Consider the following 27,813-nt stretch of genomic DNA (forward strand, 5'->3'; position numbering starts at 1 on the left):
CACTGAGCTAAAGCCGCAGCGGCTTTGGGGCCCAGGCGGGAGGGAACCCGAGGGCCGTGGGTTCGCATCCCTGCTCTGTCACCGACGTGACGGAAAATCGATACTCTTCTAAAAGGAGAGGCGTCCGTCACGCCGTCTGTCAGAGAACATTTGAGAAGTTTCCAGGGGGAGGCAGGTCTTTAGCCCCGCCTCCTCTGTTGAGGCCCCGCCCCCCCTCAGGGCAGCAGGGAAGGGAAGAGGATGCATGGCCCGGAGCCTCTCCGGCCTGGGAGCAGCAGGAAGGGAGGAGGCCACCTGTCCCTCTGCTGTCACAACGGGACGGGTAATGCTCGTGTGTATGCAACGGACAACGTCCTGCAAATCCAGGTTAGCACCAGGCCAAGCCATGTGGGAGCCCAAGATCCTGCCCCCCCCCCACATGCCCAGGAACTGGCGGGTGTCTGCATGAGGCCTCTGCTGCTCCCTGTGCCCTGCCCCACGGCTGTTCAGTCCTTACAGCCTGTTTTCTTCCTTGGCATCTCTGCAGGGTGCTCACTGAGATGGCGGGGAGCGCTGAGTGGTGGAGCCATTGGACCATCCCCTCTGGCACCCCCCCCCCAACCCAGGAGATGGTTTCATCCATCCGTTCTGCCCCCCTCAACCCTACAAGGGGCTGCAAAGATGCTCTGATTTCGGGCAGCCGCAATAGCCTCAGCTCGTTCCATTTCGCTCACCGGGCCGGTGCCTTCCCCTCGCAGCTCTCTGCAGCTGGCGGCTGCCCCACAGTGCCCAGCCCTGCCATCGGCTGTCCTGCCCCGCCATCGGCTGCCCTGCCCCGCCATCAGCTGCCCTGCCCTGCCCTGCCCCGCCATCGGCACTAACAGCCCAGCCCAAGCCCCCTCCCCTCGTACGCCCCGGAGCTGCAAAGCGGCGGCCAGTTTCACGGGCGTGATGGGCTCTCCTCTGGGGCTGGGGGCCGGCCCCTGCCATGCCACATTGGGCATTGGTGCAGGAAGGGAACGCAGCCAGGAGCAGGTGCAGCTTTATTGCCACAATCCACCCTCCAGTGGGAGGCAGGGGCAGGGAGGTGGCTGGGATAGCCCCTTGCTCTGGCTGCTTTGAGGCTTCTACAGGGGCGTGGCAGCAGGGATGCCAGTCGAGGGAAGGGGGGGGCAAGCCAGTCTCGGGCTAGGGCAGAGGCCAGCTGCTGCGTTCTCTGCCCCGCCACAGGGGTCAACCTCGCCCCGGGCGACGCAACTGTGCACTTAACCCTGGTGGTCTTGCAGGCAGGGCCCATTCACCATCCCTATCCACCTGGAGTGGGGTCCAGGCGTTCCCGGGGCCCAGCACATCCTGGCGTCTGCACCCTGTGGCCCTCCGGCCCGGTTTGGGGAGCAGACGCCGGGTTCCAGGTCCTGCCGAGCCGGGCGCCCGGGGGCTCGGCACGTGAGCGCGATTCCCAGCTGCTCCTCCGCCTGTCTCCCGGGGAGCGGCTCGCCTGGGAATTGGTGACTCCACCCCCCCCCAAGGGAAGCGCTGGATCGGGAAGGCTTGGGAGAACCCCACGAAGCGTCTTCGTGCCCCCGCGCGGTAAGTCGCACCCCACGGCACAGCACCAGCACCCCGCCAGCTATGGGGTTGTCCCCGGAGCTGCCGCAGCACTAGCGTACAGCCCCACTGAACGCAGGGGTGGGGAAATTTTCGCAGGGGGGCCATTCAGAGAATTTTGGTACTTGGTCACTGGCCGGCTCCACCCCCCCCCCCAGAAGGGGCGGGGCTGGGGCAGAGGGGGCAGGGCTGGAGACTGGCCTCCGCCCAGAGCTGTCTGGGGCCAAAGGCTTTGAATGAAAAACTCAGCAAAGGGCTCACGGCTCCCAGCCCCGCCGCTACGGCGTTGCCTGGCAGCCTGGGGCTGCTGCAGCTATTTAAAGGGCTGATGCCTCCAGCCCTTGTCGGGGTAGCGCAGCAACCAGGAGCCATTTAAACAGGATCCTGCTGCCTGGAAATTCGGTGGCATGGGCAGCCGGCTATAAATCGAAAGCAGCTGGATGCAGCGCGGGGCAGATCCGGCCCCTGGACCACGCATCTTGCCTAGCCCTGACTTAACTCCCGCTAGAGATCTCGGGGGGCAGGGGAGGAGGAAGCAGGTTAGGAGCAACCATGAGCTAATTGCACAGTGAAGACAGGCCCTGAGTCCTTATCCAGCCCCGGGCCCCGTGGGATCTCAGCACCTCGCAATCACAAATGGATTTTGATCCTGGGGCAGATGGCGACACGTCAGCCCCACGGGGCGGGTGTGGAACTGCGGCACCAGCACTGGAGAGGGCCCTGCCCCAGGGCGTCGGCCACGGAGCTGGGAATTTTGCTCAGGTGGCTTGAGCCCCAGGGCAGAGTCCTCACCTCCAAGCCGCCCTTCCTCTCTGCGAGCCGCCTGGGGGTCAAGAAACAGCAGGAACCCAAGAGACGCCCCAGGGCCTCATGGGCAACGGTTCTGGTTTACTCATGTTCTGCTACTGAGCCCCCAAGCCAGCCCCTCCCTCCCCCCTCTTGGCCCGGCCCTTCCCCCCAAGCCAGCCCTTCCCTCCCCCCTCTTGGCCTGGGCCTTCCCCCCAAGCCAGCCCTTCCCTCCCCCCTCTTGGCCTGGGCCTTCCCCCCAAGCCAGCCCCTCCCTCCCCCCTCTTGGCCCGGTCCTTCCCCCCAAGCCAGCCCCTCCCTCCCCCCTCTTGACCCGTCCCTTCCCCCCAAGCCAGCCCCTCCCTTCCCCCCTCTTGGCCCGGCCCTTCCCCCCAAGCCAGCCCCTCCCTCCCCCCTCTTGACCCGTCCCTTCCCCCCAAGCCAGCCCCTCCCTCCCCCCTCTTGACCCGTCCCTTCCCCCCAAGCCAGCCCCTCCCTCCCCCCTCTTGGCCCGGCCCTTCCCCCCAAGCCAGCCCCTCCCTCCCCCCTCTTGGCCCGGCCCTTCCCCCTCTTGGCCCGGCCCTTCCCCCCAAGCCAGCCCTTCCCTCCCCCCTCTTGGCCTGGCCCTTCCCCCCAAGCCAGCCCCTCCCTCCCCCCTCTTGGCCCGGCCCTTCCCCCCAAGCCAGCCCTTCCCTCCCCCCTCTTGGCCTGGCCCTTCCCCCCAAGCCAGCCCCTCCCTCCCCCCTCTTGGCCCGGCCCTTCCCCCCAAGCCAGCCCTTCCCTCCCCCCTCTTGGCCTGGCCCTTCCCCCCAAGCCAGCCCTTCCCTCCCCCCTCTTGGCCTGGCCCTTCCCCCCAAGCCAGCCCCTCCCTCCCCCCTCTTGACCCGTCCCTTCCCCCCAAGCCAGCCCCTCCCTTCCCCCTCTTGGTCCGGCCCTTCCCCCCAAGCCAGGCCCTCCCTCCCCCCTCTTGGCCCGGCCCTTCCCCGCAAGCCAGCCCCTCCCTCCCCCCTCTTGGCTTGGCCCTTCCCCCCAAGCCAGCCCCTCCCTCCCCCCTCTTGACCCGGCCCTTCCCCCCAAGCCAGCCCCTCCCTCCCCCCTCTTGACCCGGCCCTTCCCCCCAAGCCAGCCCCTCCCTCCCCCCTCTTGGCCCAGCCATTCCCCCCAAGCCAGCCCCTCCTTCCCCATCTTGGCCCGGCCCTTCCCCCCAAGCCAGCCCTTCCCTCCCCGCTCTTGGCCCGGCCCTTCCCCCCAAGCCAGCCCCTTCCTTCCCCCTCTTGGCCCGGCCCTTCCCCCAGCCTGCTCCCAACCTCACCCAAACAGCCGCCAAGGTTCAGAGGTGGGGTGCAAGGTGGGGACACAGGTCTCAGAGGTGGGAGATGAGGAGAGTGGTGCAGAGAGCGCTGAGCGATGCAGGATGCACTTGGCATTGGCAGCGCCCCCCCTCACCCCCCCCGCCCCCCCGGCTAACTGCCCTTTGCTGCTGGAGCGCTTGAGACACATTCGCTAAGGGAGCCCCTGCGCTCGGTGAAAAGGAACAGGACGTAGCTAGTGGTTGTGGTGATACAGAAAAGCGTGAAAAACGTGACCCCGAATGCACTGAGCCCAGAAGACAAATGAAAAGAATCAAAACTGTACTTTAAAAAATCCGTCCTGTGTAAGGTGGTTTTGTACTTTACAAATATTGTAAGTGATTTTGCCTAGAAATATAGGATGGGGGAGGGTTAAGTGACTTGCCAGAGCTAACAGAGTGAGTCTGCTGCCAAGCTACCGATAGAACCAGGAGCCCTGACCCCCATCCTCTGCTCTAGCCACTAGCCCACACTTCCTTCCAGGAACCCTGAGTCATAGGTCTCATATGTAACTTCTAGATCACACTCATTCTCCTGAGCTGGGAACAGACTGGGGACTCCTAAACCCATTCCCCTCCCTCTCTAACCACTAGACTCCACGAGGGAAGAGAACCCAGAGTCCTGGCTCCCTCTCCTTTGCTCTAACCACTAGACATTGCTCCCTCCCCAGAGCTGGGAAGAGAACTCAGGACTTCTGGCTCCCTCTCCTTTGCTCTAACCACTAGACATTGCTCCCTCCCCAGAGCTGGGAAGAGAACTCAGGACTCCTGGCTCCCTCTCCTTTGCTCTAACCACTAGACATTGCTCCCTCCCCAGAGCTGGGAAGAGAACTCAGGACTCCTGGCTCCCTCTCCTTTGCTCTAACCACTAGACATTGCTCCCTCCCCAGAGCTGGGAAGAGAACTCAGGACTCCTGGCTCCCTCTCCTTTGCTCTAACCACTAGACATTGCTCCCTCCCCAGAGCTGGGAAGAGAACTCAGGACTCCTGGCTCCCTCTCCTTTGCTCTAACCACTAGACATTGCTCCCTCCCCAGAGCTGGAAAGAGAACTCAGGACTCCTGGCTCCCTCTCCTTTGCTCTAACCACTAGACATTGCTCCCTCCCCAGAGCTGGGAAGAGAACTCAGGACTCCTGGCTCCCTCTCCTTTGCTCTAACCACTAGACATTGCTCCCTCCCCAGAGCTGGGAAGAGAACTCAGGACTCCTGGCTCCCTCTCCTTTGCTCTAACCACTAGACATTGCTCCCTCCCCAGAGCTGGGAAGAGAACTCAGGACTCCTGGCTCCCTCTCCTTTGCTCTAACCACTAGACATTGCTCCCTCCCCAGAGCTGGGAAGAGAACTCAGGACTCCTGGCTCCCTCTCCTTTGCTCTAACCACTAGACATTGCTCCCTCCCCAGAGCTGGAAAGAGAACTCAGGACTCCTGGCTCCCTCTCCTTTGCTCTAACCACTAGACATTGCTCCCTCCCCAGAGCTGGGAAGAGAACTCAGGACTCCTGGCTCCCTCTCCTTTGCTCTAACCACTAGACATTGCTCCTTCCCCAGAGCTGGGAAGAGAACTCAGGACTCCTGGCTCCCTCTCCTGTGCTCTAACCACTAGACATTGCTCCCTCCCCAGAGCTGGGAAGAGAACTCAGGACTCCTGGCTCCCTCTCCTTTGCTCTAACCACTAGACCTCTACCCCGGCCGGGCCTCTAGCCTGCATAGCGCAGCTTGGGCCAGCTGCGGAGCCAGCCCACGAAGTCGGGATGAAATTAAACCTGCGGCTGGCGGGGCAGCCAGAAATGGGCCCGGGCTCCTTTAAGGTTGCGGCAGGTTCCGCTTGTCACTTTCCCCGGGGCGCTGGGCCAGGGGGGACCCGCCCCCGGGAAGCACCCAGCTCCCACCTGCCTCCGCCCCCTGCTGCGGCGCGTCCCTCCCATGCCGGCTCGCCGTGCCGGGCCCCCTGCAGCGGGGCTGAGCAGCGGCGGAGACCCGGGCCCCGGGGGGCTGCCCCCTGCCTGCCCATGGACTGAGCCCCCGCCTGCCCCACCCGCGGCCCCCTTTCCCCGGGGGGTTTCCACCGCCCCCTCCCCGCGGTCTGTTTCATGGAGCGCGAAGAGACTTTACCATGTTGCCGGGCTCCAAGCACTCCTTCGCCATCCCGCAGCACCCCGAGGGCCTGGCGGTGAGTGGGGAAGCGGGGGCGGGGGTGCGGAGAGCCCCTGAGCCGACTGGAAACCTCTTCAAGCCACGGGGGGGTCCCTGCACCCCAGGTCCTCCCAGCGTCTATGGCGGCACGGGGGGGGGTCCCTGCACCCCAGGTCCTCCCAGCGTCTATGGCGGCACGGGGGGGGGGGTGTCCCTGCACCCTAGGTCCTCCCAGCGTCTATGGCGGCACGGGGGGGTCCCTGCACCCCAGGTCCTCCCAGCGTCTATGGCGGCACGGGGGGGTCCCTGCACCCCAGGTCCTCCCAGCGTCTATGGCGGCACGGGGGGGTCCCTGCACCCCAGGTCCTCCCAGCGTCTATGGCGGCACGGGGGGGTCCCTGCACCCCAGGTCCTCCCAGCGTCTATGGCGGCACGGGGGGGTCCCTGCACCCTAGGTCCTCCCAGCGTCTATGGCGGCACGGGGGGGTCCCTGCACCCCAGGTCCTCCCAGCGTCTATGGCGGCACGGGGGGGGGTCCCTGCACCCCAGGTCCTCCCAGCGTCTATGGCGGCACGGGGGGGGGTCCCTGCACCCCAGGTCCTCCCAGCGTCTATGGCGGCACGGGGGGGGTCCCTGCACCCCAGGTCCTCCCAGCGTCTACGGTGGCACGGGGCGGGGAGGAATAAGTTTGCTGCTGGCTTCCTTGTCCTCTAGAAATGCCCCCCAAGACGTGTGGGGGGGGGGAGGATGGGGAGGAGACGGCGCCCCCTCCTGTTCTGTCGGGGGGGGTGTTCACACTGCAGGGGGAGCCCCGGCTTTGCGCCCCGGGGGGTGTTTGGTGCGCGCTCTGGATGTGCCACCCCGCGCCCTATGCGCCCCCGCCTGGCCGGGCTCGGCGCTTTCGGACGCGTAAAGCTCGCTGGGGGGTCGCGGGGGCGCTATTGGCCGGCGAGCCCAGCCTCCGCCGCGGGAGCACTGAGCTGCGCTGCTCGGTACATTCTGTCCTGGGCTCGGGAGCCGGGGCCGGGCCGCTTTCCCCGCTCATGAGTCACCGCCCGGCCCCCCTTGTGTTTTGGAGCCTGGTTCTCGCTGTCCGCCGCGCTGGTAACCAGGCGACTGGAGCCTGGTGCGCAAAGGGGCTTTGTTCTTGCGCCCTCCCCAGAGACCTGAACCCTCCAGCGGCTCCCCCCTCCCCTGGGCTTGCTTGGGGATTTCCTTGGGGCTAGAAAGGGCCAGCTGGCGGGGCGCGCACGGCAGAGAAAGTTTGCCTTGGACGCCTGCGGCTCCCCGCATTCCTCGCATAATAAGACGATTGTTTTCCACCGCCAAGCGAAAATATGCGCGGAGGAGCCAAGAAAGCGCCCTGGCAGGAGAGCCAGCAGACTCAGGCACTCGAACAGACCTCTCTTGTTGCTTGTAGTCCGGGCGCAGGCCCGGCTCTCCCCATTCCGTGCTCGGCGCTGCACAGACAGCCCCTGCCCGCCAACAGGGGACCCCTTAAGGAGCAGACAAGTGACCACGGGTGGAGACAGACACGTGGGGGAGGCGCAAGGAAATAATGAAGGATGACATGGAGGAGGAACAAGAAACAGGACTATGTAGCACTTTAAAGACTAACAAGATGGTTTTTTTCTAATAAACCAGCTTGTTAGTCTTTAAAGTGCTACATAGTCCTGTATTTTGTCTCAGCTACACCACACTAACACGGCTCCATTTCTATCACTATATATCCCAAAGGATACAATTTTAAAAAATGAACACATATGAAAAGGACAAATCAAATTTCAGAACAGAAGGGGGAGGGGGAGGAGGTAAATGTCTGTGAGCTAATGATATTAGAGGTGATAATTGGGGAAGCTATCTTTGTAATGGGTAAGATAATTAGAGTCTTTATTCAAACTTAGGTGTAAAGTGTCGAATTTGAGCATGAATGACAGTTCAGAGGATTCTCTTTCAAGTGCAGTCTTAAAAGGCCTTTGAAGCAGGATGCAGGTAATCAAGTCGTTGAGACAGAGTCCTTTCTAGTTGAAATGGCAAGAAACTGTTTTTTCTTTGTGATCCTGTCTAATATCTGTTTTGTGGGCAGAGTCACTCGATGAAAGCAGAGCGCTGGGAGGGGGGCGCACAGATATTGGACAAAATTTTGCTTGGAGAACAGCTGAGTTAAATCAGAGTTCAAAGTGCCAATGGGAAGCAATCTGCTGTATTAGGCAATGCACGGGATTGGGCTGCCAGAGACCCAGGTGCTGATGCTGGCTCTGCTGGGCGACCTTCAAGTCGCTTTCTTGCTCCGTGCCTCAGTTTCCCCATAGGTTAAATGGGGATAATGATACTGATGTCCTTCCTAAGGGCTTTGAGATCTACTCCTGGGCAGAGCTAGGGATTATGAAATCTGTATAGGTACCTGTCAGTGAGGACTAAAGCTTTACTATCCATTGTGGCGGTATGGGAATGCTTAACTATATTAGCGTCCCAGCCGCCCTGTAATGCAGGGCAATTATCCCAGTGGTACAGCTGGGGACACTGAGGCACAGAGAGGCCAAGTGACTTGCCCAGTGACGGCTGGGCCATGCTTCCTCTGACGCTTGGTGCTTTAAAGGATTTTTTTTTCTGCCCCACCTCTTTGGACTCGCTGCCCTTAGGCCTCGTGGTTAGGATGTTTAGCTCTTTGCTGCCGGCTGTTCTCTCCACCCCCGGGGAAACCTTGCAAGGAATGATCAGCTTGCTGACCCTGAACAGTTAGGTCCATGCTTGGGTGTGTCTCAGCCTGCTGTCCTGGCAAAGCTGAGGGCTGCTCTTACACGCAGGAATTTGAAGCACTTTACATAAGACCTGCCATGCTGGGCAGGCCAAAGTCCATCTAGTCCAGTGTCCTGTATTCCAACAGTGGCCAGTGCCAGGTGCCCCGGAGGGACTGAACAGAACAGGGCAATTACTGAGGGATCCATCTCCTGCTCTTTAGTTCCAGTTTGTGGCCATCAGAGGTTTAGGAACACACTGAGTGTCTATCCTGGCTAATAGCTACTGAGGGGCCTGTCTTCCACAAATGTGTCTAATTCTTAGCTTTAGCTGGAGCTATTTTCAGAGGGTATAGTTAACACAGTACAACCCCTATAAGGATGCAGTTCTACTGTAAAAGTGTCGCCTACTGGTATAGTAATAGAGAGGTAGCCGTGTTAGTGTTTGCTAAAACAAAAGGAAAAACTACGTAGCACTTTAAAGACTAACAAGATGCTTTAACAGGTGATCAAACCATCTTGTTAGTCTTTAGAGTGCTCCGTAGTTTTTCCTTTTGTTTTACCCTACTGGTACTAGCACTAGCTAATACAAGGACTAGCAGGTTTACCCAGCTTTCCTTGGGTCCTTAAATAAAAACCTTTTTTGGAGGGGCCGGGGGAAATAAAAGGAAAGTGTGCATGCTTTTTTGAAACGATTGTATTTTTCAAAAATAGTGTTCTTCTCATGCAGTTCACTTTTAGTTCAAATGTTTTTTAAAAAAAGGGATTGTTACATTTATCTCTTTTTTTTTTGGCGGGGAGAGGTTTTTTTTTTTAAAAATGGGAATTCCATTGAGTGCATTTTTTCCCCTTCATCCCTATAAACTCTTATCATTCGCTATGTTTTAACCAAAAAGGGCTGTAGTCAATTTGGCTTCCGATAACATTTTCTTCTGCTTTTCAAACCATAAGCTTTAACATAGCTGTGCCAAAACAGAGCACTACTCCACATGTCTCCGGTTTCTCTCTTTTCTGTAAGGCTTATTAAGAAGCCATCCTCTTTGAGATTTTAGCCTGTGTTTCTGGCTCATCTTGATTCAGCCTCTTTCAACATTCGTTCAGTGCTGACCACTTTGAGGACTCTGCCTGCTTTGGTGATTCTGACTCTTTCTGTTTGGTTCTGTGACAAGCAATCCCATTCCAGGCACGTCCCATGTTCCTGGCACAACCAAACCCTTATATTGCTTTCAGTTATAACAGGAAGCTGTATGCTGAATTTGGTGGTTCTAGCTTTTACTGTTTAGGAGAGTTTTTGATCAGACAGACAAACTCTGTGAAATATAACGAGCAGTCTTGTGTCACTTTAGAGACTTAACAAATATAGGATCTTGAGTTTTCTTGGGCTCTTCTCATCTGACGAAGCGGGTTTTGCACACTAATTCTCATGACACTGTGTGTGTGTGTGTGTGTGTGTGTGTGTGTGTGTGTGTGTGTGTGTGTATATATATATTTGTTCCTCTCCAAGGTGATACAGGGCTACTCCTTGTTTTTAAAGTTACAGACTAACTCGGCTACCCTCTGAGGTTTCTAAGATATATGCTAGATAACTGACAACAGGTATTTAATGTAAATAATAACACGCTGCATTGGTGAAATGCAGCCACTTCTGGGGTGGAGGATGGTAGCCAACACACAGCAGCGATGAGCGTATGTGGGGACATACACTCTCTCCCTCTCTCTCTCTCTCATATGGCCCCAGGACATTGCAAAAAGGAGTGTTGTTCGGCAAAGTCCCATGCGGGATCTTTTGAGGACAGGGCTGAGATGAAGGGTGTGTGGGGGGGGGAGGGGGAGGGGGAGGTGTTTGTGTGCCCACAAAACTTGGCAATCTTTGAGGAAACAAGACGACAAGTTATAGTGTTGCCCTCTTCACCAGCTCTAAATCCCTGGGGCCTGGGTTTATACGTTTCTGGATTATACATTTGCAGTTTGATTTGTACCGTTTGGGGCCCTTCGAGATTGTTTACAGCTTCAAGGAGGTTTCCTGCTTGCTATCTGATGGGGACAGAGGGAGGTATGCTGCCACAGCTCCACTTTGTTTGCTATTTCTCTGCTTAACGAGAATGCTAGATAACCTTTGGTTGCCGTTTAGGCTGTGATCCGGCTAATCTATGTCGTTCACTGGTAGCGTGGCACTCCGATCTTACCCTGTGCTCTTGGCTGGCGTTAGCTCTGTTTGCTCAAGTGGTCAGGAGGCTGGCTTGCGGAGGAGCTGGGGCGTAGCCAAGGCAGCATAGCAGCGTGGTTAGCCAAGAATCACAGATTCCTAGGGACCACTGGAACCATCTAATCCAGCTTCTGGCCAGAGAATTTGCCCCTAGTAATTCCTCGGCTCGCTCTGTTAGAAAAATATCTCGCCCTTGCTGTGGTGGTGTCAGGACTCCTGAGTTCTGTTCCCGGCTCTGGGAGAGAGGTAGATTGGGGGGTCTGTTGATCTGTTCCCAGCTCTACCGCTACATTGCTGCGGGGCCGTGGGCAAAATCGTTTTAACTTCATTGTGCCTCAGTTTGCCTTAACTGGTAAACTGAACCAGAAAGACGATGGGAGTCTGGATTGGAGATGGGAACCCAGGTATCCTGGCTCCCAGTCCTGTGCTTTGATCACCTCTCCACCCAAAAGTATCCAGTTTTAAAAATATTATTGCCTTATCCCGTTTAAACAACCGCCACACAACAGCCTTAAGATCTGAGGCACAGGGCAGGCAAGATCGCTACACAGGGCAGGGACTAGAAAACTCAGCTTTCCTGAGCCATCGTTCGCTGCACTCTCCACTAGACCACACTGCCTCTCATGGGGGGGAGTGGTCATCATCCTGCCTTATTAATGTAAATGGAAGGGCTCTCCGGTTCCAGTTAAGAGCCACAGCTGTAGATCCCCCTGTAACTAACCCCAAGCATTGAAAAAAATCACAAGCCCTATCCCGAAATAATCACAAGGTTAGTGTAAAAATCGGGCGCGTCTAAACAACCGTTTGGGTTTCTTGTTCTTCGCCTCCTCATTTCAAATCCACGGTTTGTGGCTTTTTTTTTTCTTCTGCAACCACCAGACCCAGGTGCTTCCTTTCAGTTAAAAAAAAATATGAAAACTGGGATGTTCCTGTCATCTCAGGACTCCAGGAGTTGAGGCTTGAAGGAAACACCCTGCGTAGAATCCCAGAGACCAGCTGCTCTCAGATGGTCAGGACTGGGTGGAGGGGATGGGGGCAGAAGTCAGGAATGCAGGTGGGAATAAATCATTAACTAGAGGATAGGGTTAAATATTATCTGCCTTGCAGTGCACTAGTTAGGATCCCATTATATGGACATAGGGTAAAGAGGCAGCCTCTACCCTAGAGACAGTGAAAGTTGCCAGCTGGTTCTGTGCGTTAGCCCTGGAGTATTAGCAAGGAAAGGGTTAAATCCAGCTTGATCTGTTCTCTTTCTTTGCAGCTGAGAGGTCCGAAGTCCTCTGATGTGAAGGACAGGAGAAACGGAAACTGCCAAGCTTTTCCATGTATCCCAGGTATTGGCTGGTGTTTTGTTTTTTAACCGCCGGTTGGGTTTGCTTGAGGCTTTCGCTCTGGTTCTGAGACTCCCTTGGGCTAATGGAGCACTTTCCAGCCAGAGGCCTCACCGCGCGGTATCACAATTCCTATTCTACCCGTGGGGAAACTGAGGCACGGACTTGCTAAGGTCGCGCAGCAGAGCTGGGTACAGACCCCCAGTGTCCTGAGTCGTCCCGCAGTGTTCTAGCCACTAGACCGCCCTGCCGCCGAGCACCGGAGGGGGCCATCGGTAGGGGTGCCTCTTCCCCGCTGCTTAGCTGGGCAGGGCAAAACTCCCTACTTGCCCATGCACGTGGCACTCGGTGCCCTTGGCCTTGGACAGAGGGGAGGCCTGTGCTAGGGTGTCACCACAGAATCACAGGACTGTCCGGCTGAAGGGATCGAGCGCAGCCCCCTGCTCTGGGGCAGGACCGGCTGGGCCTAGACCGGAGCAAACTCGACCTAGTCTCTGGGATCCGGACTCTAACCCCGCCCTGTTCACAGCCCACGGAGGAACCCTCCCTGGTGCAGCCCTTTGGCAGCTGCTGCTACGGGCCAGGCCCCTGGTTCTGCAGGGTCCAACGGCTGCTGGATCTGCTGTCGCCCTGGGCTCCCCCAACTCCTCTGCAGGGGATCCCCACGCCCTGCCCTCCCCGATCTGTGCAGCGGATTCACGCTGCGTCTCCTGCTCCTTGCGGCCCCGCCGCTCCGTTTCCCAGAGAAGGGCCGGGGCCGGGGGCTGAGGTGGGCATTCAGAGATCGTTGCCGGGAGAGTCACTCTCACTTCTGTGCTGGGCGCTGGAGAGGGCCGGGGGGTCGGCTTCTGGAGCCCAGGGCCCGTACGCGGCAGGCTGGAGGAGGGCTAGAAACCTCCACTCTCCTGATATGGGGCCTTTCCCTCTCTGGAGACGCTTGGAGGGGAGTGGGCTGGCCCCGGCCGTGTGATGGGGAAGGGAGGGTGCGCCACTGGGGTCTCCAGCGTCCTGCCGGCCCAGCCCATGGGACGTTCCCCTCCCCTGCTGCCCTCTGGGGTCAGGTACACCTGGTGAGCCAGAACCTGGCTTCTTTCCCAGAAGAATCGCTTTCTCAGCGTGGCTCAGCTGGCGGTGGGTTAAGATCTGGGAAGGCCCAGAAGAGTGTCTGGGTACCCGCCCGGCATGTCGGCCGCTGGCCTGCCCCCCTTCTGTTGATTTCTCCTTCCCCCACCCCAAAGGGAGGCTGGTGCAATGTGGGGAAGTCTGAGAGCCCCGAGGACCTCAGGGCTCCGGGGGCGTCATCCTCAGGGCTCCGGGGGCGTCATCCTCAGCGGGTGTAAAGCCCGGCCCTAGAAGAGTGTAAAAACAGCAGTGAGTAAAACGACATTGAGGAGAGTCTGCTCAGAGCCAGGACGCTTGCGCTGTATCCCTGGGTCTGGGAGGGAGGCAGGACTCCCGGAATATCGAGACGGATGTTCCAGGGGCTTGGATGCTAACCGAGAAATGGGTTCAAATCACCGCGCTGCCACAGATGCCCTGTGTGACCTTGGGTGAAGCCCTTAACCTTTCCCTGCCTCAGTTTCCCCCTGTGACATTGGGCATAACAACACTGCTCTGTCTCCCGGGGGTGAGGGCAAATGCATTGGAGGCTAAGTGGTCTGATGTTGGGGAGATGGGGCTTGGTGAGTCGTGGACTTGCACGACTCCTTGCCTCAATTCTTGCCTTCTTAGGATGCAAGTTATTTTTTCCCAAGCTTCAGTGACGTAGAGCTAATATACTGCGTGTGCAAAGCCTAGAATCCTAGAACCGGAAGGGACCTCGAGAGGTCACCGAGTCCAGTCCCCTGCCCTCATGGTGGGACCAAGCACTGTTTAGACCATCCCTGACAGGTGTTTGTCCAACCTGCTCTTAAATATCTCCAGAGATGGGGATTCCACAACCCCCCTAGGCAATTGATTCCAGTGTTTAACCACCCTGACAGTTAGGAAGTTTTTCCTAATGTCCAACCTAAACCTCCCTTGCTGCAATTTAAGCCCATTGCTTCTTGTCCTGTCCTCAGAGGCCAAGAAGAACAATTTTTCTCCCTCCTCCTTGTAACACCCTTTCAGATACTTGAAAACCGCTCTCATGTCCCCTCTCAGTCTTCTCTTGTTCTAAACTAAACAAGCCCAGTTCTTTCAGCCTTCCCTCCTAGCTCATGTTCTCCAGACCTTTCATCATTTTTGTTGCTCTTCTCTGGACTCTCTCCAATTTCTCCACCTCTTTCCTGAAATGTGGTGCCCAGAACTGGACACAATACTCCAGCTGAGGCCTAATCAGCGCAGAGTAGAGCGGAAGAACGACTTCTCGTGTCTTGCTCACCACACGCCTGTGAATGCCTCCCAGAATCACTTTTGCTTGTTTTGCAACAGCGTCCTACTGTTGACTCCTATTTAGTTTGTGGTCCACTCTGACCCCTAGATCCCTTCCTGCAGTGCTCCTTCCTTGACCGTCGCTTCCCATTCTGTACGTGTGAAACAGATTGTTCCTTCCAAAGTGGAGCACTTTGCATTTGTCCTTATTAAACTTCATCCTAGTTAATAGATATTTGCAAAGCGCTTTGCGATCCTGCTGAGAACCACCGTCTAGACCAGGCATGTCCAAAGTCCGGCCCGCGGGCCAATTGTGGCCCATGTTCCGGTTTAATACAGCCCCGCAGGTAATTTGGCAATATCTATCTTTTATGGCCCCCAACGAATCCATATGTATTGAGATGAATACATTGTAAAATCTCAGTTAATGTCAGTTGGTCTAAATCAGTTATAAATATATTTGGACACAACATGTATACTTGGTGTTATGTTCCTGTTCATGTTTTTTGAACTTAAAAGTTGACAGACAACCTTTATTACCAATAATATGTAATGTACTTTACAATGTTCCTGACGTATATTTCAGCTTCCTGGATTTTTTTCCATCTGGCCTTCAGATATGAAAGGCAGAGTGATTTAACACCTGTTTAGATTTGTCATCCATGTGACGAAATGAAAAGTATGCCGTTTGCAATAAACTTTGCATAAAATAGTTAATTTGCATTTAATTTTAATGGTTCAAAGAATGTCAGGCAAAATGGTCGGCCCTCACGCATGTTCACTTCATCAAATCTGGCCCTCTTTGAAAAAAGTTTGGACACCCCTGGTCTAGACGCAGAGGGTGGTGGTTCTGATGTGATAAGTTTCATCCTTTGCAGGCTCTATCTGCGGGGATCCCTGCACGTACCCCAATAGGCAGCAGCCATTCGACATTGCATGCAGTACTGTACATAGATTGATCCCTTAGCAGGGAAATGCAGCCACCTCTGGGGTGGGGCACAGCAGCGGTTAACTCCTAGAAACACTACAGCCGTTTGGGACGGGAAGTAAAGAACTTGCCTGGATCTTTCAGTCTAGCTGAGTTTTAATGCTTTAACCCTCCCTTTCCCCCCCCCCTCACTAAGTTGAGCCCTGACCCCCTTCCTCCTTAAGAGCCTTTTACTCTCGCTCCCCGTTTAGAGGCATGCAGGGTAAAATCTGGGCTGCGAGCAGCAGCTGTCTGGAGGCATTTTCTGGCGAGGATGATGAGCTGTAGGCAGGGGCGGGAGCAGGCGCTGTGCTGAATTCATGACTAGCAAAGAACAGCTGGTACAAAGCACCTGCTCCCAGGACGATTCCCTTTGTGGCTAGTGTGGGGGGCAGTCCCCCTTCTGCAGGCCACGCTGCCCAGGCTGGGAAGCTCGGGCTGAGCTGGGTGTTGCTGGGTTTTCCTAGCAAGGCTCCTTTGGGCTGCCCAGCTGCTCCGGGGTGCTCGGCTGTGTCGATGCTGAGGGGGAGGCAGTGTGACCTAGGGGTGTAGCCAAGAACTGGGCGCCGGGACTCCTGGCTTCTGCTCCCAGCTCGGGATGAGAGTGAGACTCAGTGGTTACAGCAGGAAAATGGGAGTCAAGATGCCTAGGTTGTTTCTACTCAAGGGCCACGCCCGTCACAGCTTCGGCAGGCTGGCCTCATTATGCACACCCAGTGTCACTCCCTCCCCCGCTCCTGGTGTGAACCCTCTCTTCCCCCACTATTTCGGGGACTTACTGCAACCCCCACCCTCCTGTCGTGGGGCCATGCATAGGGGAGGTGTTCCCGGCCCCATGCTGGGGGCCATGCATGGAGTCTACGCCCCCCCACTACACACACACCCATTCCTGGCCCCATGGCAGAGCCCTGCGTGCCCACCTTGCCCATACACCAGGGGCTGTTGAATGATCTGAAAGGACCCTCGTTGGAGAGAAAACAGCCCCCCTCCTCCATTGCGAACCCCCGCCCCCAGAGAGCCAGCTGCTCTCAGCTCCGCCTCTGGTTTCCCCCGGGGCGAGCGCTTGGCGACACAAACCAGCGGCGGCCCCCGAGGATGGGGCCTGTAGATCTAGACACGGAACCGTACCCCGGCTCGTAGCTGTGGGCGCAAAGCCCTGCCAGCCAGGCTACGTCCCGGCTCCCTGCCTAGCCCCGAACACCCCACGGGGGGAATCCGCCTGGCTCCTTGGCAGCCCCGGAGCTCTGGCTAATGGTGCCAGGCGAGGATCTGGCCCCGCAGCGTTCTCGGCCCCGTCCGGGCGGTGTGCTGGCCCCGGTGGTGTTTCCTGCCCCTCGCCCAGGCGTTGTCATGGCGCCGCGTCGCTCCCCAGCCAGCCCGGGGCTCCTCCTTTGCTGGTGGGACGAGGAGCTGGTTCTGCGGGTCGTTGCAGACGCGGCTCACCCGGCTGTCTTCCCCTTGCCGCCCACCTGCAGGGGAGCACGTCCTGGCAGAGGCAGCTCGCGTGAGGAAGATCGTCCCATCCAGGGGTGGCAAAGGATCCGTCCTGGGCACCCTGTACTGCACCAACCTGAGGGTCGCCTTCGTACCGGAGCCGGCCCCAGGGGACGCGGCGGGGGTGAGTTGCAGGAGGCCTGGCAGGAGCTGGGTACCGGTGCAGGGAGGCCTGATGGGAGCTGGGAGCCGGCGGTAGCCCAGTGCAGGGCAGGGCCTGGTGGGAGCTGGGAGCCGGTGGCCTGGTGCAGGGGGGACCTGGTGGGAGCCGGCGGTGGTCTGGTGCTGGGAGGGGCCTGGCGGGAGCTGGGAGCCGGTGCAGGGAGGCCTGATGGGAGCCGGGAGCCAGCGGTGGCCCGATGCTGGGGGGACCTGGCGGGAGCTGGGAGCCGGTGGCCCGGTGCTGGGAGGGGCCTGGCGGGAGCTGGGAGCCGGTGCAGGGAGGCCTGATGGGGGCCGGGAGCCAGCGGTGGCCCGGTGCTGGGAGGGGCCTGGCGGGAGCTGGGAGCCGGTGGCCCGCTGCAGGGGAGGGCCTGCCAGGTGCTGGTGGTGGCCATCTGAGATGCAGCCCTGCCGCTGTTTGGTGGACACCATCCTCCTGGCTTGGCAGAGCCCTGGGTTGTGGTCCCGGGTGGGCCCCTGGTGCCAGCCACGGAGGAAGGGTCTGTGCATGGGGTGGGTGAATGGGGATGTTCCTTCCTCCCGCTGGGGGAGCGGGAATGAGCCTGATTGCTCCTTTCCTGCCGCAGGCCTCTCACTGTTCCACGGGCCTGCACAGTGAGCACGACGTGGCCCTGCCCTGCATCGGGAGGCTGGTGGCAGGTAAAGGGGGGGGGGAGGCAGGGCACCTAACCAAACTGCATCCCCTCCACTCCTGTGATGAGTTTGGCAGCTCTCAGCCCCTGTGGCTCATCGCCTACAGCCCAGCACCCAACCCCGTGGCAGGTGCCAGGATCCCTTCGCTGACCTTCCCGGGGCAGAGGGGCCACGGACGGCAGGAGCCGTGGGGTCCTGACTGCCCCCTGTTCGGGGCTGAGGCAATCGGCGGGAGGCGGCAGGGCCCTTGCTGCAGTTCGCTGGGCTGCTCTCGGGGTGAGCCACAGGTCCTCAGTGTGCCCCGTGGCCAGCTACCCCTCCCCCCCACCAGAAGTGACCTCGGAGCCGCTGGCCTGGGGGCCGGGCCTGCCCCGGTCACCCCCATGCTGAAGGCTGCTCGCTGCCTGCTACCCCCAGGCTCTGCTTGTTGCCTGGTCTCCTGGGTCTAATCCCCTCTCCCGGCCTGGTTTCCACCCACCCCCCTCCCCCCGCCTGCAGTGAGCGGCTTCACCAAGGCCAAGGTGCTGACGGCCAGCTCCACCCTCAAGTTCATCCCGGAGCAGCTGGTCCTCTACTGCCGGGACTTCCGGGTGCTGCGGTTCCGCTTCCCCGACAGCGGCGTGGAGCCCGGGGCCTTTCAGGTGAGCGTCTGCCATGGCAGCCAGGGGCATGTGCCCCGCAGGCCCTCCCCGGCTGGCGGCCCCAGGGCGTGGGGACCCTGGGCTACGGCTGAGCCTAGGCCCCCTCCCAGGGCGGGTGGTTCTGTGTGTCCCCAGCGTGGGAGGGTGGGGTCGTGTTCCCCCTCAGGCAGTGGGGGCTAGCAGAGTAACACGGGGACCGGTTGCTCAATCCCTAGCTCCCGGAGGGGACTGGGGTGAGGGGAGGCGAGGTCCTATCTGGGCTCCGCCCCGGACTCCTGGCAGGGGTGTCCATGCAGCTCCATGCGAGTAGAGACTTGTGCGAGCCATGCTGGAGCGCACGTGCTAAAGATAGCAAGGAAGGCCGGCTGGCCGGGGCGGGGCTCTGAGGGGGGGCTCTGAGCTGGTGGCTGGCTGGCACGGGGGGCTCCGAGCTGCCGGTCAGCCCAGGGGCCTTGGGTTCAGGCAGCTAGCCCGGGCCACGTTGCTCCTGGCCGCACCCTCGAGTTTGTCTCCCTGGGCTGCCCAGACCTGGAGCAAAACGCCTCTTTCTGTGCCTCAGTTTCTTCCCTGTTTGCCGAGGGGCCTCTTGGCAGGAATCTCGGCAGGGAAGAGCCCCGGCATGGCAACCCCTGCCCTCCCCTCTGCCCCATCCTGAGCCCCGGCAAGCGATACTCTGGCGCCCAGGAACACCCAGGATGCCCGGCTGTGCCTCCAGCTGCTCTTCTCAGCTGCTCTTTGGCGGGGCTGAGCGTCTCCAGCTCCCCTGGGCGTCGCCGGGGGTTGTGGGCTCCGCGCCTTTGGAAACCCGGCCCCAGAGGGAAGCCTGGCGCGGTGTCGTTCAGATTCAGGGCTCAGGGGGCGGGTTCCCCTCCAGCGGGGTTGGCCGGGGTCCTGCCCCGACCCTTCCATGGAGCTGTCTGGTTCCAGCCACCCTGCCGCTGCCGTGACTCACGCCGGCCACAGCGCCAAGCCCCCTGCGCTGCCCGGGGGCCATCCCGCGTGTGCGACCTGGGCAGACGGCGGGACGATTCCCCTGGCCCCGGTGCCACCGGTTTGCTGCTGTTTCCTAGGTGACGCAGGCCATCGCGCAGGCTCAGGCGTGCGCGGGGACGTGGGGTGCCAGCGCCGCCGTCAGGAACATGGGTAAGTGGTGCCTCCCTGCGGCACGGGGCCCTGGCTGCTCGGGGGGGTGGGGAGTTGGGGGGGCAGGGGGTTGGACCCACAAGGCCCTGCGGGCCCCTGACTGGCCTCCTTCTTGTGCGGCTGCAGAGAACGCCGGGCTGCGTGCCGAGGAGCCGACGCTGCTCTTCGAGGGGCCACGCGACTGGGAGAAGGAGCTGAGGCGCCTCGGGGCTGCCGGCTGGAGGGTCAGCCCGGTCAACGAGCGCTTCGACATGGCCACCAGGTGACGGGCGGCTCGGCTGCTGGCGCCCACTGGGGTGGGGAGGCGGGGGGTGGGGGAGTTCGGCCGTCTTGGACCGCCTGGCCTATGGCCTGGGAATGGAGGTGCCCTAAAAGTGTGGGGGGAGCACAGGTGCCCGAACCATAACCCTGCCCTCAGCGTTGTCCCACCTGTTTCCCCAATATCCCACCCCTTCTTGCTCCCCTGACAGCCAGGAAAAAGTAGGAGGGTCCTAGCCCCTTACCGCCCCACCTCCCTGCTCCTCAAGGTGCATTCCAGTAATTGGGACTCTGTGCTGCCAGTCTCCGTCAGACCCCTTTCCATGGGGGGTGGGGGGCGGGGCTAGGGATGTCCAGTGTTCATCTGGGACACCTGGTGGAAAAGGGACCCGCCTCCTGAACCTCAAACCCCTCCTCCCCAGCCCCACCCCAGAGCTTCTGCCCCAGCTGGAGCCCTCACTCCGTTCAGTGCCCCAACCCGTCTGCCCCAGCCTGGAACCCCCTCCTGCGCCGTGAACCCCTCGTTTTGGGCCACACGCCGAAGTCTGCAGCCCAGTCCTAGCGGGGTGAAAGTGAGCGAGCGGGAGTGGGAGAGCGAGTGATGGTGGGGGGGGGGAGGTGGGGGGAGCAAAGACAAAGCCTTAAGGAAAGGGCGGGGCAGGGGGCGGGGCAAGGGTGTTCGGTGCCGTGTGATTGGCAAGTTGGCAATGCTATGCGGTGCTAGGGGCGCAGTCTCGTTTCTGTACCCCTGGCTCCCCAGCGGGATGGAATGTCACCTCCCTGGTCACACGACTGCCTCTAGTGGCCGGAGAAACGCGGGGACAAATTTCCAGATTTCGAACCGTGTTTCGGTCCCCACGGAGGGCGGGCGGGGAGGAGACGTCGAACTCTCCAGCGCTTCCGTGACCCGGAAAAAGCCGCCTTGTTCTGTTTTGACGTTGACCCTTTTAGGTGTTTGTTTTGCGCCTGCGTGAGAGTTTCTAAACCCAAAGGGCCTGGGAACCGGAAAACGGGAATTCCTCGGCTTGCGAATGTCAGAACGAAACCTTTCCACAGCTTTGGCGTTTTCCCCTGGAATGATTTTGATTCGTGAAAATGAGCCCAAACCAGCCCCCTTTTGCACCGGAAGCTTTGGGTTTCAACACTCGGCTGCTTTCTGGCGAAAAACCCCCTTAGCTGTCGAATTTCCGAGGGCAAAAAACCCTTTAGCGCCTTTCGGGGGGGATCTGGCAGGGTTCTCGTCTTACACATGTGGGAGGGACGCTGGCAGGGGGGGCTCACAGACTCTGAGTTCTCTGTGTGGGATGGATCCGGGGGTGTCATGTGGGTGGTGGGGGCAGTGGGCATCCTGACTCCCATCCAGGATTTCGGAGTGGCGATCTGCCTCCTTGAAGGGCCAGGGGCCATCAGACCTGGTGGGGAAGAGGAAGATGGTTCCTGTAAAGACCTGGGCATGCTCAGTCAAAAGGGGAGCTGTGGGAAGAGGGCAGGTGCCTCCGGAGAGGCCTCAGGGGTCCCCCACAACGAGGTTGCGAAATGTGTGCGCAGCGTCCGAACCGGCTGGGGGGACTGGCTGCCCTCCAGGCCCGCTCGGAACCAGTTCTCCTCCAACTCCGCTTCCTCCCGCAGCCTCCCCAAGTACCTCTGGGTCCCCAGCAGGCTCCTGGACAACGAGCTCAAACGGGCCTTCGCCCACTTCAACGCCAGGCGTGTCCCGGTGAGTGTCTCCTCATAGACTCATAGACTTTAAGGTCAGAAGGGACCATTATGATCATCTAGTCTGACCCCCTGCACAGTGCAGGCCACAAAATCTCACCCACCCCTCCTAGAATAACATCCCAGGGCTGTGTTGCAGTGGGGGGTGGGGAACACCAGGGGGCGCTGTGAAAGGGTTGTTTTTGACCAAGTCAGGGTGTATTTGGCCTCCAGGTGTGAGACACCCCCCCCCACACACACACACACACACAAAGCCGTGCTCCCTGCAGTCGGTGCCTCCTGCACCCTGTAAAGCTGGCCAGCCTCCAGACGGGTGAGCCCAGCACCCCTGAACCAGCTGGGGCGGAAGGCAGAGGCTGAGGAGGGGGTGTCATAGTTAGTTAGGGGGAGGCAGGGCTGCGGGGAAGGGGGGAGGCAAGGCCCTGGTGTGCCCAGTGGAGAGCCTGCAGTCCATGGACTCTCATTTTGTTTCGTTCCCCTTTGTCTCCCCAGAGGCTGTGCTGGCATCACCCGGGGGGCAGCGACCTGCTGAGAGCCGCCGGGTTTCACGCCGACTCAGACCCCGAGAAGGAAGACATGAGGTACGGGCCTCGAAGGCCTGGGCGGGCGGCTCTGCTGCGCCAGGCTGAGAGCTCCTGGGATCTGACAGGAGTTACGCAGAGCCGGGCTGGGTGGGAGGTTCTCGAGGAAAACCCGGCGGCTGTAGGGAGTGGGGTGTGGGGCTGAGTGGGGGGGCCGCTCTCCCCTGGCAGTCAGTGCTGGCCCCAATACCCCAGGGGCCGCTGTGCTGCAGGGAGTGGGGGTGATGTGTGAGGGGGGGCTGGCCCCAGTGCCCCCTGGGTGGCACTAGGGGGTGCTGTGCTGCAGGAAGTAGGGGTGATGTGTGAGGGGGTGCTGGTCCCAGTGCCCCCCAGATGGCACTAGGGGGTGCTCTGCTGCAGGGAGTGGGGGTGATGTGTGAGGGGGGGCTGGCCCCCGTGTCCCCCGGGTGGCACTAGGGGGCGCTGTGCTGCAGGAAGTAGGGGTGATGTGTGAGGGGGTGCTGGCCCCAGTGCCCCCCAGATGGCACTAGGGGGCGCTTTGCTGCAGGGAGTGGGGGTGATGTGTGAAGAGGTGCTGGCCCAATGTGTGAGGGGGCGCTGGCCTCCGTGTCCCCCGGATGGCAGTAGGGGGCGCTGTGCTGCAGGGAGTGGGGGTGATGTGTGAAGAGGTGCTGGCCTGATGTGTGAGGGGGCGCTGGCCTCCGTGTCCCCCGGGTGGCACTAGGGGGCGCTGTGCTGCAGGGAGTGGGGGTGATGTATTGGGAGATGCTGGCCCCTCACAGCTGGCGCTGCCCCAGGGTGGCACTAGGGGGCACCATGCTGTGGGGCCCCACATGCCAGACCGAAGCAGCGATTGCACGTCCCTGGGGCGGCTGCGTCTCTCCGCAGGTCCATGGAAGCGCTGATGCTGGCCGGCCACGCGCAGTGCGTGATCGTGGAGACGGCCGCCGACCTGCCCAGCCCTGCCGAGATCCAGCTCTCTGCCCTCAAGCTTCGGGCCCTCTGCCTTCCTGGTGAGCGCTGGCCTCCCCCCGGAGCAGAGATCCCGCAGGGAGTCGCTCGTCTGCGCCGGGGTCTGGGGATCCCTGAGAGTAACTGCCCAGCCCTGCAGCGGGGGGAGCCTGGGTTATTGGGGATCGGCTCCCATGTGGGATTACTAGTTTGTATCCGGTGCGCCCGTGCTGCATTTCCAGTCCCGCCTCTGTCCGTCTTGCTGCTCGTCTAGCCTCAGTATCATGCTGGTGTCTCGGTGCTGTGAGTTGTCTCTTCACAACCCCGGGGTGGGGAGCTATTATTCCCCCTTTTATGGGGGAAACTGAGGCACAAGACCTTTACAGGCTTTGCCTGAGGGAGTCTGCGTCTCAGCCCAGGCTTGGTCTCCAACCTTTTGGAAAAAACAGCAAACAAATGGTCTGGTAGCACTGTATAGACTAACAAAACGTGTAGCTGGGATCACAAGCTTTCGTGGGCGCAGCCCGCTTCTTCAGATAGCTGGAGTTATGACTCGAGGATAAGAAAACTCGAAATAAATAGGACAAGGGACCTTTCGAAGTGAGAGATGGCTTTTTGAATAGAACATAAGAACGGCCGTACTGGGTCAGACCAAAGGTCCATGTAGCCCAGTATCCTGTCTGCCGACAGCGGCCAGCACAAATCAAGCGATTTGTCTCCTGCCATCCTTCTTCAGCCTCTGACAAACAGAGGCCAGGGACACCATTTCTATCCCCTGGCTAATAGCCTTTTATGGGCCTAACCTCCATGAAATTATCTAGCTTCTCTTTAAACTCTGTTCTAGTCCTAGCCTTCACAGCCTCCTCTGGCAAGGAGTTCCACAGGTTGACTGCGCACTGTGTGAAGAACTTTCTTTTATTAGTTTTAAACCTGCTACCCATTAACGTCATTTGCTGTCCTCTAGTTCTTCTATTATGGGAACTAATAAAAAAAAGTCTTTATTCGCCCTCTCCACACCACTTGAATTTAAGTGCAATCCAAGATCTATCTCAAACCCAAACACCCTGGCCCCGCCTCCTTTGTGCCCCTCCTCCGAGGCCCCGCCCCTGCTCACTCCATCCTCCCTCCCTTTCACCAAGCAGGGCAAGAAGGTTGGGGGGCACAGGCTCTGCTCTTGGGTTAGGGGATTTGGAGTGTGAGTGGGGCTCTGAGCTGAGCCTGTGGCAGGGAGTTGGGGTGCCGGAGGGGGTTCTGGGCATAAGTTCTGGAAGGGAGTTTGGGACTAGGGGGCTCGGGTCGAGGACAGGCGCTTGAGGCGCAGCAGGGGGGTTCGTGACTGGGGCAGGGATGCAGCGCTAGCTCTCGCCGGGCACTGCTTATCTCAGGTGGCCCCTGGGTGGCAGGGCAGTGGGGCTCAGGCAGGCTCAGCCCTGCACCACTCCCCAAAGCAGCCAGCAAACTCCATCCCAAGTCCTGCTGTGTCCCCTCTCTGCTCTATGGGGATAGGCTACAAGGTGGGAAGGGGGGCACCTTGACATCCGTGTCCCTCTTCTCCCTCCCTGCCCTGCACAGCAAGCGGGCAGCTCCCAGGGGTGGGGGGGAGACAGCTCCAAGGCAGAGGGCAGTAGGGGGAAGGGGCGGCTGACGTGCCGGCACTCGACAACCTCTTGGCCAAATCAGTCAGGATCCCCCGTCAGAGGCTCCAAGATCTCCCAGTAGAGCCCGATCAATGGATTGGTGACCACTGGCCTAGCCCTTCTGCGCCCTAGGCTGGGGCCGTAAACCCAGGCCAGCTCTCTCCTCCCAGAAGCAGCTGGCTGTTTGATCCAAGCAAGCCCATGCTGCATGAAACAGGCCTGGCTAAAGCCAGCACCGTTCTGCATTGGCTATGGGACTGCTGGGCCTGGACGGTCTCTTCCTTCCTCGCCCTCTGGGACGCTTCCTGACCTGCCGCAGGAAGGGCAGCCCCGAAGGAAGGACGTTCAGGCTCTTGCTGGGCCTTGGGAGATCTGGGTTCTGGTCGCCTCTCTGCCACAGACTCCCTGTCTGACCTGGGTCAAGCCACTCGGTCTCCCTTGGGCTTCGGGTCCCCCGTCTGGGCGTGACAGTTCGCTCCCTCCCCGGCGGGCGGCGCCGACGGAGGCCAGATTAACCTCACCGCAGCCATTGCGGCTTCCTTCCAGACTCCGCCGTGGCCGTGGCCGACGAGAAGTGGCTCTCTGCCCTGGAGGGGACACGCTGGCTGGATCACGTCAGGTGAGAGCCACCCCCCGGAGACACCGGTGCCTGTGGACGGGGCTGGCCCGCCGCCCTTTCTCGGGGACGAGGGGCGTATCTGGCTGGATGAATTGCATGTCACTTGGGCTGCAGGGGCTTCATCTCCGGTAACGCCCTCCCCCCCCCTCCTTGCAGGGCTTGCGTGAGGAAAGCGAGCGAGGTGGCCGTCCTGCTCGCAGAGAGGTCCTGCTCCGTTGTCCTGCAAGGTAGAGTAAGTGGCACCCTCCCTGGGCCCGGCGTGGGCTGAGCCCAGGAGCTGGGGTGAGCTGGCTCTGGTACCGTCCTGGGGGAATCACTTGTCCCCTGCCAGGGGTCGGGGTCGGCTTCCCCACTCCGCCACCCCCGGGCAACGCAGGCACGTCCCTCCCCTCGCTCAGTGGGCTGCCAAGCACGAGCCACGCCCCAGCACCGAGGGGTGGGATGTCGGGCCCTGAGGCTCTGGCTGCAGGGGGATCAGGTGAGCAGTGGGGGGCTAAGGCAGCTCCCTGCCTGGCCTGGCCCCCGGACTGCGCTGCGCCCCAGAAGCAGCCGGCCCGGCTCCGAGGTGTCACAGGGCTCCACACGCTGCCCTCCCGTTGGCTCCGGTGTGGGAGGGGAATGTGGGGCGGGCCTTTCTCCTTCTCAGTCGGGGGCCACCTCAGTGAGGGTTTAGTTTGGGGGGGTTGCAGCCCCTGAGCCAAAAGAGGTTCCCCGCCCCCGTTCTAGCGCTCGCCTGACTGACCAGGGGTCTCTCCTGTTTCCTGGTGCCGGGCTCACCCCAGGGTGAGCTCAGCTTGGCGCCCAGGTGAAGGATCCCGCGCTGTTTCTTTGCCCCCCTACCCCTAAATATGCCAGTCGCACCCTTTGTCTTTATTCAAAGCAGGACGCTTCCCCTCCCCCTGCCGTTTGCTTCTCTGGTAAATTTCCTTTCTTGTACGTTTCAGCCGCTCCCTTCTCTGCTAGCTCGATATGCAAATCGCTCTAGAGGGGGAGGCCTACAACGCACAATAGCCAAACGGCCTGGCAGGGGGTAGGTCTGTTACCTCCTGGTGACCCACCTTTAATCCAAGACTTAGGAGTCTGAAAACGTATGTTCTTCACTCCCTAAATATTCTCCATCCATTTTGCCACGGCGGCCAAGACCAGCGAGCTGCTGGCTCTTGGTAGACACGTCACCTTGGGTGAATTATTGGGCATATATCTGACCCAGGAGATCCCCGGGAAACCCTATGTACCCCTGGTTCCCGCTGCCTACGGGCACTTTGGGATGCCTGAGTCCCAAGGTCCGTGCTGGCCGGCAGGCTGGCCGGCTGGCTCCGACGTTGGGGCCTCCAGGTCTATCCCAAGAGCTATGGTCATTCAGCCTCTTCCCTGACCGCTGCAGAGGTCTGCGGCCAGCGGAGACCCAGCCCTCCCCTTGCTCTAGTCTGGTGTTTCTTAAACTGTGTTCCACGGCACACCGGTGTGCTGCGGAGAACAACAGTTCAAAATGGCCGCCCTTAAAAGGGCAAGCAACTTTTTTTTTTTTTTCCCCCTCAATAACTTTCCCCTGACCCTTTTTCTCAATAACCTCCCCCCATCCCGACCTTTTTTGGGCTCAGCAAAAAACCCTTGGTGTTCCTCATAAAAACAAATTATTGCTTGGTGTTCCTTGGTCTTAAAAAGTTTACGCAACGCTGCTCTAGTCCCTCAGTGTCTGTATCCTTCCAGAGTCCGAAGACCGGGATCTGAACTGCCTGCTGGCCTCCCTGGTCCAGATCCTGTCGGATCCGCATGCCCGCACCCAGGCTGGCTTCCAGAGCCTGCTGCAGAAGGAGTGGGTGGTGGCAGGACACCCCTTCCTCCAACGCCTCAATCTCTTCCGGGACAGCGACCGCGAGGAGGTGAGGCTCGGTGCACACGTGGCTCCGGCGTGATGCTGGGCTGCGTTGGCCAGAGAGAGGCGCTTGAGTACGAGGGGGGAGTTCCACCAGCCTGGCCTATGTGATGTCAGCTGCCTCTGAGCATGGCTGATTGGAAGCCAAGAGGATTTCCTGAACGGACAGTCACTTTCCCAAGGCTGCAGTGGGGCTCCAGGCACAGAAAGAGGCTTGGATCCAAGCTGCCCGGGCCCTGCTCCGACCCACACCCTCAGCACCCTGGGCTCCGGACTGCACTTTGCTGCCACTCCTGTGGAAAGCAGTTATGGGGGCAGAGCTGGGATTACGGGGTGAGGCAGGGCCGTCCTTGGGGTTGATGGGACCGTAGGCAGTGCTGTTAAATCACTGCCCCAATGCCCCACAGCAGCCGGGGGAAGGACGATGGTTTTTAGAGCCGTGATTGCGTAATCTCCAGCAACACGCTAGCGAGAGATTTTTGAATGCCAATTGTAAACTGAGGCTCTGGCGACTCTCGCACTCGGTTCCGAAACAGACCCTGCATTCCGGGGGTTGGGAAAAGGCAGCTGAGTGGCTCTTTCACGTCCCTGGGTTGGCAGGTCGGATGTGCTGCCGTTCGCTCTGGCAGGCTTTGTCACTTGTCGGTTAACTCGACCTTCTCCGGCGGAAGCA

The 27,813-nt window shown here is 59.9% G+C and overlaps 1 protein-coding gene across 5 annotated transcripts in view; it reads left to right on the forward strand.

The window, feature by feature from the left end:
- The first annotated feature begins 222 nt into the window (after nt 1–222).
- Nucleotides 223–27,813, forward strand: part of MTMR11 (myotubularin related protein 11) — a 36,178-nt gene continuing 8,587 nt past the window's right edge. Inside the window, exons 1-14 of one of the 5 annotated variants that reach the window (XM_075906986.2) lie at nt 5,551–5,890; nt 7,758–7,845; nt 12,059–12,131; nt 16,923–17,065; nt 17,691–17,763; nt 18,256–18,398; nt 19,469–19,541; nt 19,668–19,803; nt 21,429–21,516; nt 22,008–22,096; nt 22,946–23,070; nt 25,192–25,264; nt 25,421–25,491; nt 26,975–27,147. In XM_075906986.2, coding sequence (XP_075763101.2) covers nt 7,840–7,845; nt 12,059–12,131; nt 16,923–17,065; nt 17,691–17,763; nt 18,256–18,398; nt 19,469–19,541; nt 19,668–19,803; nt 21,429–21,516; nt 22,008–22,096; nt 22,946–23,070; nt 25,192–25,264; nt 25,421–25,491; nt 26,975–27,147 — 1,266 coding nt within the window. In that variant the 5' untranslated portion in view covers nt 5,551–5,890; nt 7,758–7,839. Of the gene's footprint in view, nt 367–5,550; nt 5,891–7,757; nt 7,846–12,058; nt 12,132–16,922; nt 17,066–17,690; nt 17,764–18,255; nt 18,399–19,468; nt 19,542–19,667; nt 19,804–21,428; nt 21,517–22,007; nt 22,097–22,945; nt 23,071–25,191; nt 25,265–25,420; nt 25,492–26,974; nt 27,148–27,813 lie in introns of those variants that run through there. The other 4 variants (XM_075906984.2, XM_075906988.2, XM_075906985.2 and 1 more) reach the window with 4 other exon arrangements.

The sequence above is a fragment of the Pelodiscus sinensis genome, chromosome 22 (genome assembly GCF_052426305.1).
Source record: "Pelodiscus sinensis isolate ZL-2025 chromosome 22, ASM5242630v1, whole genome shotgun sequence".
Taxonomy (NCBI): domain Eukaryota; kingdom Metazoa; phylum Chordata; order Testudines; family Trionychidae; genus Pelodiscus; species Pelodiscus sinensis.